Raw genomic sequence first — 13,615 nt, forward strand, 5'->3', positions numbered from 1 at the left:
AGGAGGAGGGGGGGAAAAAAACACGCTGGCACATTTCTTTAATCTTGTTTTTTTTTTTTTTTTTTTTTTTCCTTCTGTGCTTACTCCTCTTTGTCTGTCCTTGGAAAAAGAAGCAGATGATCCTGGAGTACATTTTTTAAAATTTATATATATATATATATATAATTAATCACAGCAGAATAATCTGAGTTATGAAATTTGTCTTGTATTTGATCAGCCAACACATTGCACCAAATGAAAAGTCGACTGTCATTTGTGTGTGTGTGTGTGAGAGAGAGAGGAGGGGGAAAAAAGAAATCATCCGTACCTGGCAGCGTGGCTGATTTGTTCTGTTCGGGGAGCTTGTTGATTAAGAATGTAGGAGTAATCCTTTCGTTTGACAAACACAAGGCCGACTTGGACTGCTGACTTCTCGTCTCATGCAGCAAACAACAGCCATTGTTCTGCCGCCTGCCTGCGTTTGCTGTTTTTTCAGGGTTTACCAAAATAAAAAAAATAAAAAAAATAAAAAAAAAAAAGGAGCCTCTGCGAATGGATAAAATAAATGCGTGTGTGTGTGTGGATCTCGGCCGTTTCCCTGGGTCCATCCGGTGCCTCCTCAGCAGTATTTCCCCCCCTCCCCACCGCCCCTCCTCCACCTCCTCCTCCACCTCCACCTCCTCTGGTTGGCAGCCGCAGAGTGACAGCTGCTGAGAGAGCAGAGGTTGACGCCGTGTTCTGGACGGTGACAGCCAGCAGGCGTGTGGCCCGGGCCCGGGGCCTCGGCCTCGGCCCTCGCTCACCTGGTGAGGCCAAACCCGCAGGACGGCGCCGGCCTCACAGTGAGTGGACACCAGCAAGTGTTTGCCAGTGGGATGCTGGGAAGACTTGTTTGAATCTGTAGGATATTGTTCAAATATGAAGTGACGGTGGCGCCTCATTGGAGGCTTTTCCCTGATGGAACGGCCCGTGCTTGTCCTTCGTCTCCAATGTGTGCCAGCAAGCTGACGAAGCAGCACCAGTGCCTTTCCAGTTGATTGTGTTATCGCTCGAACTCGCGCTCCTCACACGGGGAGGCGTCCGGTGCAGTCCGTCCTTGCAAAGACATCAGGCAAATGTAAAGCGTATCCACTGCGGGCTGTATGCCAGTGCATACGTGTAAAGATTAATAATGACTCATTCATAATTTAGTCCGTCAAACTGAATTTTTAAAGTCTTTTTCGGATGTGAAAGGAGAGCCCCTCACAAAAGGGTTTCGGGGGCGTCTAAAAATTCCTTTTGGAAGACTTTCCTGCGGGAAGGAGGATCACACCGCTCATTGTGAGAACACAGCCTCTGTCCGCGCTGTTTGCCTGCGTGTCTTTTCATGGGTATTTGTACGTGTTTGTAGTCTCCGCTCCGCTGCCTTACCTTCTCCCAGCCTCCTCAGAAGACCGCAATGGGCTTCCTCCGCTGAAGCCAAAGTGCCATCTCCTGGTCGCCTCCCGGTACTGCACCCCGCCGGCCACCGAGACACCTGGTTCTTTTATTTATTTATTTATCTATCTATCTGTTTATTTATTTATTTATTTATTTATGTATTCATTCGTGTACGTTTTATTTATTTATATATCTGAGAGTGCAAGTTGAGTGTGGTCTGAAAGAATGAGCGTAATGCACATTTCCCTGCTTTTATACGACTCTCCGTTTCAAGCACGACAGAAGTGGGCTTTCAGCAACAGCCAGTTGGACGGGCCAAGCAAGTGGATCTCGCCTCAAACGCTCCTCTTTCCTTTTCCCTTTTCTTTCCCCTTCCCCTTTTTTCTCCCCCGTTCTCCCTCCTTTTTTTTTTTTTTTTTGAGGCGGCCGGCTCTTAAACAGGCTGACGCGCACGCACACGCACACGCACACGCACACTTGGCCGTGCCTCTGCGGCGGCGCTGCCTCTCCCCAAGGTTTGTTTGCGTTTCGCCGGCATCTCTTTGCGTACGCTGCCAAGCTATGAGATCAGTGCCCACTCTGAAATACCATATGAATTATACAACGTAAAGCCTGGCTATTACAGTCCACTAGTGTTTGGCCGCGTTACAGAGAGCCAGGCGTGTTCTGCTCAACTGGTCACGCAGGGGGGAAGAGAGATTCTCACTGCAATGTGTGTTCATGACACTTTTCCTCTCATAACCTCGACAGTTAAACACACTTTTTTTTCTTTTTTTTTTTTTTTACATGGATTGAGGATTTGTTTAAATATATATGTATATATATATGCAGATATATATGCACACACAAATATATTTTTATACATATATATATATACATATATATGTTTTAGCACCACTGATTGCATGAATAACAACATTGTGAAGGAAGAAAAAAAAGCTGGACATGTATGTGAGTGTGTGTGTGTGTGTGTGTGTGTGTGTGTGTGTGTGTGTGTGTGTGTGTGCGTGTTTGCATCTGTTCTGCCATTAGGATTTTCTTTTTTTAACTTTTTAAAATTCCAATTTAAAAACAAATTGGGGGGGGGGGGATCCTTGAAAAAACAAGCACAAATATGGAACTTTTATTTGCTTCATGCGTTCTCCAAGAGCACCTGCCTCTATATTGGGTCCATACAAAGACAAAAGACACCGCCTCACCTTTACAAATCAAAGGTTCTCATTTAAACACCCGGTTCTCTCAGCAAAACACCGCTCTTTTTTTCCGACCGCTCATAAAACCAAAGCCAAATAATCTTTCTGAAATATCCGGACCGTTTTCCTGCCTTCTTCCTCCTATCTGCCCCCCGCCGCCCCGCCCCCCAGTGTTCTCTGCCGTCTCACTTGTGGAGGGAGGCAGGCAGGCAGGCAGGCAGGCAGGCAGGCAGACAGACAGACAGACAGACAGACAGGAAGTGTGACATCTGTCAGCGGCTGCAGATTGACGGCGGGAGGAAACGGGGAGCCGTGGCGGGAGAGGCACCGTTCACAGCCCTCAGCCTGGGCTCTTTCAGCGAGCCATTAGCTGACAGCCAGGAGCTAATGAAGGAGTAGGGCCATGGTAATGTTGCTGTTGTGCCGCCCGGCGCTCTGCCACTGTCCTGTCAGTCCTGGAGGCGAGGCAGAGGACGGCGGCGGCGGCAGCGGCAGCGGCAGGCCTGTCACGCTTTGCTTTTTTTTTTTTAATTATTTCTGTATTTTATTTTTATTTATTTATTTATTTTTTACCTCAGACATTGACTGGAGACTATCTTTGTGTAAATGTCTGCATTTGAGCAGTCAAAAAAATTTTTTTTGTTGTTTTCTCTTTCTCGCCCCCACCCCCTTCCACCCTCGCCAATGTACACTGCGTCTAATTTTAGTCCTGGGATTTAGCGGCTGTTGTTGACTCTGACGCCTTTTGAAGACAGGAATATAATGTTGGCAACAAAAAAAAGTAAAAATACTTGACACGCACACGCAACGCACACTTTACATCCAACATTTCCAGACGAGGCCACTTGAAAAAAAGAGGAGACGAAGAAGAAAGAGATCCTCGTCATATGATAATAATAATAATAATAATGATAACCTCAGTTTCTCCGCTGCGCTGCTGTCGCACACAAAAGAAAAAAAACCCAAAAGAGGTGCGTTTTGTAGCGGAGCGGTTTCCTCCTAAGCGGCGAAAGCAAAGGGGTCACGGCGTGGTGGAGGGGATTGGGGGGGTGGGGGGTGTGGGGTGTGGGGGGTGACAAATTGATAAAGCGGTGAAGTGGGGGTGCCATCCATTTAGTGCTCCCCGTGGAACTTCCTCTGCTAGACGACGGCACCAGAGCTGTAACCGAGATCAGAGGGGCCTCGCTCGCTTTTTGTGACCTGTGTCTGCTCGTGTTTGCTTTCACCTTGCTTTAATAAACACCTAGACGGCAGAGAGAGAGAGAGAGAGAGAGAGAGAGAGAGAGAGAGCCCCCCCCCCCCCCCCACACACACACACACACACACACACACACACACACACACACACACCCGTGTCCCATAACACAGCTCTTTTTTTTTTTTGCAACCGCTCGGGTTTGCTTTCCGTTTTTCTCCCCCCCCCGCCCCTCGCTTCCGAGGGCCGTCTGTGTCCGGAGCGCCGCGCCGCCCGGGTCCGAGTGTCCTGCAGGTGCATGTCGCTCCGCCCGGCTGGCCCGGCTGGCTGGCTGGCACGTCGGGCCCCGGCCCTGCAGATTTACGGCCCTGACACAGGAATCCATTAAAGGCTGTATAGGGATCCCAGGCCCGAGCCTCTCTCTGAAATCTCTTTCATTATAGCTCCGAGCTACCAGGGAAGGGGAGCGGCTCGGCCAATCAGCGGCGCCGCCACATGTGTTCGTGTTTAGCGCCGCGGCCGAGAGGCTTTAAGTGGCTACTGCACACATCTCCTGCGCTGACTTTTATGGAGAAAATGGCACTTTAACTCTTTGTGTTCTTTTTTTTTTTTTTGTAACAGGGTGTGTGTGTGCGTGTGACTGCCTGTGTGTCTGTGCGTGTGACTGCCTGTGTGTGAGTGTGTTGCTCGAACCAAAAACACAGGTCCTAAATGAGACCAGGCCTGCCACACGTTACATTCCGCCTGTCTGGCTGGCACTCGGTTGGCTAATCAAGACCAGCTTGGTTCCCTGTTCCGACACGCACGCACGCACGCACACACACACACATGCACGCACCCCAATTCCCATCATTCTTTGGGGGCTCTGAGGAAACTGGCCTCACCTCTGGATATTTACTTCCTTCCCTTTTCCATTGATTCCTTTCACCTTTCTGCGTTGGCTTGTGTGATTAGCTCGTGGCCTCAAGAGTCCTCGGCTTCCTGCCTGTCATTCGCCCTCTGCCGCTAACGCAAAACATCACACACACACACACACACAGGGGCAGGCACACGCTCGCGCAACACCGAGATGCCAAAGTCATGTCAATGACACTTTGTTTAATAATGTGGGAACGTCGGCGTGAGCTACAGAAAAGATCAATGGAAAAGAGGAGGTGGGGCTATAACGAAGGGGAAAAAAACTACAAGAAAACTTTAAGATCACTTCCGACTGCCTTCGATCTCGGATGTGCTCTCGGTCCTTTAATCCCGTGACCCCCGTGTTCCTCAGATTAACGGGGAAAATAATGGGAAAATGGCTTTGGGTGCCACGTTCTCAGGAGGACCGTGACAAAAGGTCCAATGTCCCCAGATTATTCGGCACTCGTGTTGAGACCTTTGGGCCTAGATAGAGTTCCCCAAGTACATCAACAATCAACGCTCTTGGGACTTTAAAGTATGTTCTCAAAGTCCCAGGTTCCAATTGTCAAAGCAACTCAAGTCATTTTCAACAAAACTCAAAACTCTTTGATTGCGTTGCGTCTATTCAACAATGTCCGTTGCCTCCAGTGTTTGGCGAGTAATCTGTTACTAAGTAATCCACTACTGTAATGAAACTACTTTTTAAGTAACGGAGTAATGCAACGGGATTGCTGTGGCAATACTGGTAATTCTATCATCATTACTTTATCAAGTAAGGATTGCACAACTTTTCTGAAATATTTTTGCCAGCTCAAAATATCTTATCCACAAAATGTCTGCAATTTAGAGGAACAACCGAAAACAATGATGTCGCAGGTTGCTGATGCAGCCGTGCATGCTACGGCACCAAAACAAGCATGGCGGCGGCAGAAGAAAAAAAAAACAAAAAAAACAACCTGATTGCGTTTGTGGCTGGAAATACAAATAGCATTATTTTGAGTTTGCCTCGTCTAGCTCAAAGAATATTGTGGTTCGTTTGTGCGTTATGTGCAGGAAACAAGACGTTCTCAACTTTAAAGTAATGAGGAATTGGGTTGCCCATGAAGCAGGTAGTCAAAGGAGTAATTAGATTACTTTTTAAAGGAGTAGTCAGTAGTTGGACTACTCTTACGGAGAAAACCCAACAACACTGGTTGCCGCCGAGCAGAGACAACTTTTCCTCCTCACCGCTAAGTTATTTGTTCTCCTTTTCTCCAATCCTGAGCGCCACGCTGTTAACCTCTGAGCATATACTTAACAGAGGCATTAATGTGTCGACGTACAATTTAAATTGGGGAGCGTCGTCTGGGAGCGTCGGTCGGCGCTGCTAATGTTTGGCTGATTAGAATCCGGAGAGGATTGGGACGAGGCGTGATATTAAACAAGAAGACGGAGACGGAGAAGAAGGGGAAGGAGGAGAAGGAGAAACACACACACACACAGACACACACAGAGACACACACACACGCAGGAAGTGTGTGGCAGCGTTGCGTGCTGTAAATGAGTGTTAACATACAGTAAGTGAGGAGAGAGAGGGACCATGTGCGTGTGGTGGTGGAAGGCATGTTAATAAGTGGCCCGGGGCACATTCGGGCTCCCCTGGGGAGAGTCCTGCCCTGCTCTGTGAAGCTGCTGTCTCTTCTTTAACCTGCCCATTAAACACGGTACACAGGTGGCTCAGTAAAAAACCCGCCGCCGCGTCAAGACAACCCACACCAGTACTGCACGCACGCACACAGACAGACGCTGATCATTGGGCGCGCCGCAATGACAAACACAATCACACGCGCCGGCCTGTGTAATGCAAATGATTAATGTAGTTCGCCGTGTCTCCGCCGCGCGTCTGCATAAGTAGCGTGTGGTCCCCATATAATGATGGGTTTGATAAAACACTGCAGGACGCTTTAAAGATTTTTTTTTTTTTTTTTTTTTTTTTTAATTATTATTTTTTCCCCCCCTCTACATCCCCAGAGCCAAATTTGACAAATTTATTCTAAACTCTAAGAGTCCAGACTCATTAAAAAAAAAAAAAAAAAAAAAAGGCGAGCAGACACAGACCTGCATCTTCTCTCTGTCGCGTTTCCAAGATGCACTTCCTCTTAATGACGTGCGGCACCACATCCACATCTCTGTGTTCTCATTAACAGCAAAACTTCAACAAGTACGCCGTGAGCATGGGCCCTCGAGACCTCTGCTACGGGCTCGACGACGACGAGCTGGACAGCGCCAGCAAGTGAGTACGACTGTGTTTATGGCAGGTTTTCTTTTTTCTTTTTCTTTTTTTTTTTTCTTTTCAAACAATGATTCGCCACCGGAGAGACGTACAGCACTTACGCCGTTTCACATATGCGCGCCTGGCAGTGTTGGGATGTGAGAACATACGACGGCTGACTGAAATTGAACTTTTTTTTTCCCCACCGGTTCAAAGTAATCGGTCTTTTTTAGCTCATGGTAACACTGCCCCCCAGTGGGCGCAACGGTAAACAGCACCTGCGACAGAGTTGGGATAGTGACTGTCACTGCTGCTATCGTTTCTCTGGGAAATAATAATAACAATAATAATAATGATGATGATAATGATAATAATAATAATAATTATTATAGGCATATGTTGAATATTGACCCAGTGTTTTTGGCTACAGGATCTCCTCAGAGGACAGCGGCGACGTGCCCTCCTACATCGAGGACAGCGACGACTCCTACTCTCTGGAGCTGGACAAGGACGCGTCCCGCTCGGGCCAGATGAACCTGCTGGAGGAGATCCTGGACTCCCTGAACACCTCGGCGTTGGAGCAGGGCAAACTGAGCGCCGCCAAGAGTCTGGATTTCTTCCGGTCCATGGAGGATCTGGACTACAGTCCGGTACGCAATCAATCAAGTGTCAAGCCTGGTCTGAACTGTGGCTGCTGTGTTTTTAGGGGGGGGGGGGGAGTTCAGGAAGGGCCTCGCCTCTGTTGTGTTATTTAGAAAATGTCCTAAGACAAGCGGCGTCAATTTCATCATTTTGTTTCAATTTCAATACAAATTACAGAAATAAACATTCCTATACATACTTCCATGCACGCATAGCCAATACAATACAATACAAATACTTGTATGCATTAAAACATGTCCCTAAATTATTATTAGTGACAATAGTTGTCAGCGCAGCTGCATTTGTCTTTGATTGGATTTGATTTCTTTGTTATTATTATCATCATTTTTATTATTAGTTTTTAAACATCGAGTGGCTCTAAATTATTTCCAAAGTGTTCATGGTCTTTGGTTTAGATTCAGAAACCTCTCTTACCATGAACACACAGCACCAAACTCTAAAGTGCAGCTGTTTCCCTCTGGCCACCGTGACAACGGTCAACCCACCACTCACTGTTTCCCCTCGACTGGAACAAACTCCACTCTTACTAAATGACACAACGATGTATCTCAAGACACAGGAACCCTTTTTTTTTTTTATTATTATTATAATTTTTTTTTTTTTTCTCGCTGCAAAGTTCTTTCCGGCCCTAAATGGCGCAGCAGCAGCAGCAGACAATCGTACACATGCTCTGGCTCCACTTCCTGGTGTTTATGATGTGGCATTTCCTGTCTCTGGGGAATCAAGGCTGCGACCTCCAGCTGTTCCACCACGACGGCGGCAGAGGAGAGCGGCTCCGCCGGGGGGGCCGAGCCCGGCGGCTGGAACATGGGCCAGGACGACAGCGCGCTGCACGGGAAGCACCTCCCCCCGTCCCCCCGCCGGCAGCCCAGCAAGAGCAGCCTGAAGGCCCCCAGGAGAGCTCGGGACCAGGACCCCGACGCCCCGGACCCTCACCTTCTACCTCCGGCGGGGCGACAGCCCGCCGACCGCTACTCCTGCTCGCCCTTGATGTCCCACAGGGTCACACCTGTGGCCACGCCACCGCCGCCGCCGCCACCGCCGCCGCCCCACCCCCGCAGCACCTCTGAAACTAGCTGCTCTCCGGCGCCGGCGGCTGGCCGCTCTAGAACCATCTCGGACCCTCAAGCCGGCTCGGAGCCCCCGCCGGCACAGAACCACGGCACACCCCCCACCACCTCCTCCACCAGCATCCTGAGGAGGAAGGTGCTGTCCAAGGAGACGGTGAAGCAGTACCAGGAGAAGGCGCTGCTGCAGATGCAGGGCAGCCGGAGCCCGCAGGAGGCCCCGAGCAGGAGCGGCCCGTCGGCCATGCACGTGCCCTGGGAGAAGGAGGCGACCAAGGAGGGGCTGATGGGCTTCGGCCTGTGCCTCGGTCAGACCAAAGGCTCGGCGGGGGCGGCAGGGGCGGGGGTGGGGCCGCAGGATCAAGGCCTCCTGGAGGAGATTGAGTCCATGTGTTGCCTGGGCTCCGTCCTGGGCACCGGCCTGCAGCTCTCACAGGTTCACTGCAACAGCGGCCACGCCCAGGTGCAGGGGAACACCACCGACAAGTTGTAGCGGCGGGTGGGGGGGACAGAGGGACGCGGCGGCGGCGGCGGCGGCGGCGTGTTGGACTGAAATAGAGCTTCGCCCATCGGCGAGGAGCTCCACAGAGCTTCCTGGATCTTTTATTTTGTTTGTTTGCTTGTTTGTTTTGTTTTTTTTACACTGGAGCGCCAGGAGGGACTCGCAAAACTAAGCCGACGTGGCCGCAAGCAAAGTGTGAACACACAGAGTCAGAACAGCAGAGCAAGAGACAGGAAGAGTCACACAACACAATACACTCTTAATACATGACATATATGTGCTTAGAGGTGTGTCTATATATGTGTGTGTGTGTGTGTATATATATATACACACACACACACACATATATAGACACATATACATATAAATATGTATATATGTATGTCTATACATACGTATACACACACACACACAATGTCAGAATTTAACCGATCGATTTCATTTAAAGAATCTCCCCCAATGCAATTATTAACTGTAAGTAAAACAGATTCAGAGTCTTTAGTGTCATTCAAACACGGCACGGGGGTTTGAACTCAACCACAGAAAAGCTCAATCGTGCTCACAGTGAACTACGTGTTGGGGGGGGGGGGGGCAAGAGAAGAGGAAAATGTGTTCTTGTTTTTAGGACGAAGGAGGGAAGCGGGTCTGCTTAAGCACAGCGTACATTCACCACGTTAGCAACCCCCCCCCCCCCCCCCCCGGGAGCCAAAGCGGGTCCACTCCCGTGGAACCAATGACACATTTTTCTCATCACAATGCCTTAACGCGGACATGTGGCTCGTGTTACTGACGGAGTCTTCCCACTCTATCAATTCCATAGCAGGTTCTTTTTGTTTTAACCCCCCCCCCCCCCCTCCCTCCCTCTGATATCCTCCCTGTCCAATGATCACCAGCCATCACCGCTCATCCATCACCCCGGTGCTGTCGTGGTAGTGTTGGGGTTTTTGTCCTTGTCACGAAACACGTTCAGCTGCCACCCTCAGTATATGTACAAATATATATATACATGTATGTACATACATGCATGTGTTCATATATATATATATATATATATATATATATATACATATATATACATACATATATACACATGCATATATATATATATATATATATATATACACATATGGTTATTTGTACATATATATGTACATGGTTGTATACATACATGTACATATATGTGTATACGGCAGCAGTTTTGCAGTCGCCCTGTAATGAAGCAATACAGCTCTCCTCAGAGAGCGCCCCCTCTGGTCGCAGATGCTCTGGTGGGGTGGGGGGGGTGGGTGAATGAAGAATGGCTTTGACTGGCAGACTCTCCCGTGGAGAGACGTGCCCCCCCCCCCCCGCCCCCCGCTCTGCCGCCGCAGCTCCGGAGAAAAAGAAGAAAGCCTTTTCTTTTTCTTCCCCCCCCACCCCGCCACCCCCCCCCCTGGGCTTGTGTGTGGATTATTACCTTTATGGTTTGTTGTTGCGGTGATTTACGCCCGACGCCAGCCGCCGTGGCACTTTAATAGCGGCCATTTCTCCACTTTTTGAGTGCTGCTCTGCGTTAACGATTGGCTCATAAAGTCTTTGGCGTGCTTCTAAAAGCCCTCCAATTGGTCTCCGGTACACACCCCCATCCAGCCCCAGAGAAGATGGGGAGGGGGGGCAGGGGGTGGGGGGGGGTCTCTGCACCGGCCTTGTTCAGTGGTGTAAACGCGTCTAAAAAAAAAGAAAAAAGAAAAAAACACAAACATGTATTTACTATGCAAAGATTCTTAAACTGGTCACTTTTCTTCAGCGGGAAAGACTTGAGGTGAGTCGTGAAAATCCCTCTAGTTTCCTATCAGACATTTCTGTGCGTCCAAATATGGAGAGAGAGTGTTATATTGACGGTGTGAGCTCTGTGAGGTGTGTCTTTGGGAGTTGTCGACGGCTTGGAGTGAATGGCGTGCCTTACAATGAGAATGACCGCCCAGCGGAGCAGACAGTATTAGAAGACAAGATGTTTATGCAACGGTTTGAGACCACCTCCAATCCCAGCCAGGAATATTGTGGTACTTACATGATAAACAGATGCTAAAAACCTTTTGGGTTTTTTTTTTTGTTTTTTTCTTTATTTTTTTTCTTCAAGCTAAAAACTGACCTGAAATGAACCGGGGTACTTTTCTGTCTTGTCTTTTTTTCTTCTTTTTTCTTCTTTTTTTTATTGGTTTGTTTTTTGTTAAGTAGCAGTTTTGTTTAGAAGTTAGAGCTGCGTGCAGCTCAGCCGGACTCACTCAGGCGGTTCTCTCCGCTGCCAGGTGTATAGCTCTTTTCTTAACAAGGTACTTTTTGTTGTTGTTGTTGTACTAGTAGGTTATAACTTGTATAATTTTTCTCATTTTGTCGATTTTTTTTCTTTGAAAAAAAAAAAAAGAAAAAAAAAAAGAAAACATCTGTCAGAGGAGGTTCTCTCGTTGATTTCTTACGGATGCAGAATTATTTTCCACTGAATAATAGACGTGTATTTTTGCTGGCTTGAGTTTATATTACGTGAATAATATATATATATATATATAAATATATAACTGTTGATGTACGATAGGTTGAACAGACAAAAAAAAAAAGAAAAATGACACCTACTATTTGAATGTTTCAGATTTTTTTATTTTTGAAAAAAAACAAAACAATTGTAAAGTAGCGGAGGTGACGTGTAGCCCCTCCGGCTGCAGGGACGGACGTTCAACACCTTCGCCGTGGAAACCGCGGGACTGACGCTTGTATTTGTACGCGGTACAGTGCTTCTTGTTGTAGCTGCATGTGTGTACCTGTGCGTGCGTGTGTGTGTGGGTGTGCGTGTGTGTGTGTGTGGGTGCTAATAATTCAGTTTCGGTCTTGCAGCCGTGCTCTGTTCTGCCGGTGTTAATTCATTAATTTGTCATTTCAGTATTCAGAATGTCCATCAGTTGGAGCTGTAGTGGAGCTCTTCTGTTTTCTACAACACACACTCACACACACACACACACACACACACACACACACACACATCTTGCCTTGTTTTTATTGCTTTTTTTGGGTAACGCTTTATGTTACAGTTCTTGTAATAAGCATTAGTTGTAGTAGTTAGTAAGTACCCATAAGAGGCTTTTTAACGTTAATAAACGTTAGTAACACCGTTTTAATACTTGTGAACAGTTGATTATGCTTTTCGCAGCGATCTGATCTCAAACGAGAACGATGCCTTATGATGGCTAATAAAAGGCTTATTACATATTTATTAATGACTAAAATTGACTTTGACCCGATGAAATTGGGGGGAAAAACAAAACAAAACTGCACAACACAACTGTTCCAAAGACGGCCAGAATAGTTTAATTGTTGCATGAGGCGTGACAGGGTGCTCGTTACCTCTTCACTGATACTTATTCCAAGCGCCTTAATGCTTACTAATGTTAATAAGCATCTCATAGGGTGCTTATTACCTATCGAGTAATGCTTATTACAAGAACTGGAACATAAAGTGTTGCCCGTTCTTGGTTTTTCTTCCTCTCTCTTCATGGTGGAGTCCGGTGTCATCCTGCCTTGTGTTTTTGCTTTAAGCAAAGGAAGCATTTCAACTCTGGTTACGTTAGATGAAACAAGGAAGTACTTGATCGATCGACTACTGTAAAAAAAAAAAAAAAGAAGAAGAAAAAAAAGAGAAAAAAAAGGTGGAACGAAAAGCTTTATGATCTTCGGCCCAGTTTGCACAGATCCCGGCCAACCGTGATCAAGCGTTTGTCTTCGGCGAATGTGCATTTCAGTGTTTGCAGCAGGCAAGTTGTGCAAATATAGACGAGCCCAACACGGTGGAAACCTTTCATCGCCGTGAGATGTCTTCAATTTAACAAATTCCAAGGCGGGAGATGAAAGAATATGTAGCAGCTCAGACTGAGGTACGATCCAGTGAGATCATCATCACAGCAGGAATTTTAACATTTCCCCATCACCCACCACTTCTTGAAAAAGTGTGCGTTCATCGTAGTGACAACTTTAGACAAGTTATCTTTTTTTTTAAAATCTTTTTTGGATCATTTCTAGCCAGTTGTTGTCATGACGATTAACTCTGCTGTGTCAGTGACTGCGGTTCTTTTTTTGTCACAGCACACTTTGCATGTTGTCACTGCATCAAGGGGGGGGGGACTGTCTTAGAAAACGTGAGGTCAATCTAACGTGCTATTCATGAGTAACTGCACAATGTATGCACTGTGAACTGAAAATAAATTATACTGGTTCATGCCTATGCAACTCCGGACTGCGGACTTTCTTGCACCGACGAGAAGTAAGACGACTGTTGAAATGTCATCTGTTGAAAGAAGCAGCTGGTTTATTTGCTATTTTGGTCCCTGATAGTTTTTTTTTTTTTTTTTTTTTTTTATTATTATTGCTTAGAAAAGAAAAGAAATGCTGCTCTATTTTAGATTTACAAAAATGAAAAAT

At 47.1% G+C, this 13,615-nt stretch overlaps 1 protein-coding gene across 3 annotated transcripts in view; it reads left to right on the forward strand.

The window, feature by feature from the left end:
• dennd1b (DENN/MADD domain containing 1B) overlaps positions 1 to 9,747 on the forward strand; it is a 113,609-nt gene extending 103,862 nt beyond the window's left edge. For all 3 annotated transcript variants that reach the window (XM_076015961.1, XM_076015962.1, XM_076015963.1), the window contains 3 exons: positions 6,873 to 6,958; positions 7,368 to 7,587; positions 8,327 to 9,747. In XM_076015961.1, coding sequence (XP_075872076.1) covers positions 6,873 to 6,958; positions 7,368 to 7,587; positions 8,327 to 9,160 — 1,140 coding nt within the window. In that variant the 3' untranslated portion in view covers positions 9,161 to 9,747. The remainder of the gene's footprint in view (positions 1 to 6,872; positions 6,959 to 7,367; positions 7,588 to 8,326) is intronic.
• The last annotated feature ends 3,868 nt before the right edge of the window (positions 9,748 to 13,615 follow it).

This window comes from Nelusetta ayraudi, unplaced genomic scaffold, assembly GCF_046127955.1.
Source record: "Nelusetta ayraudi isolate G7.1 ecotype Tasmania unplaced genomic scaffold, CSIRO-AGI_Nayr_v1 ptg000205l, whole genome shotgun sequence".
Taxonomy (NCBI): domain Eukaryota; kingdom Metazoa; phylum Chordata; class Actinopteri; order Tetraodontiformes; family Monacanthidae; genus Nelusetta; species Nelusetta ayraudi.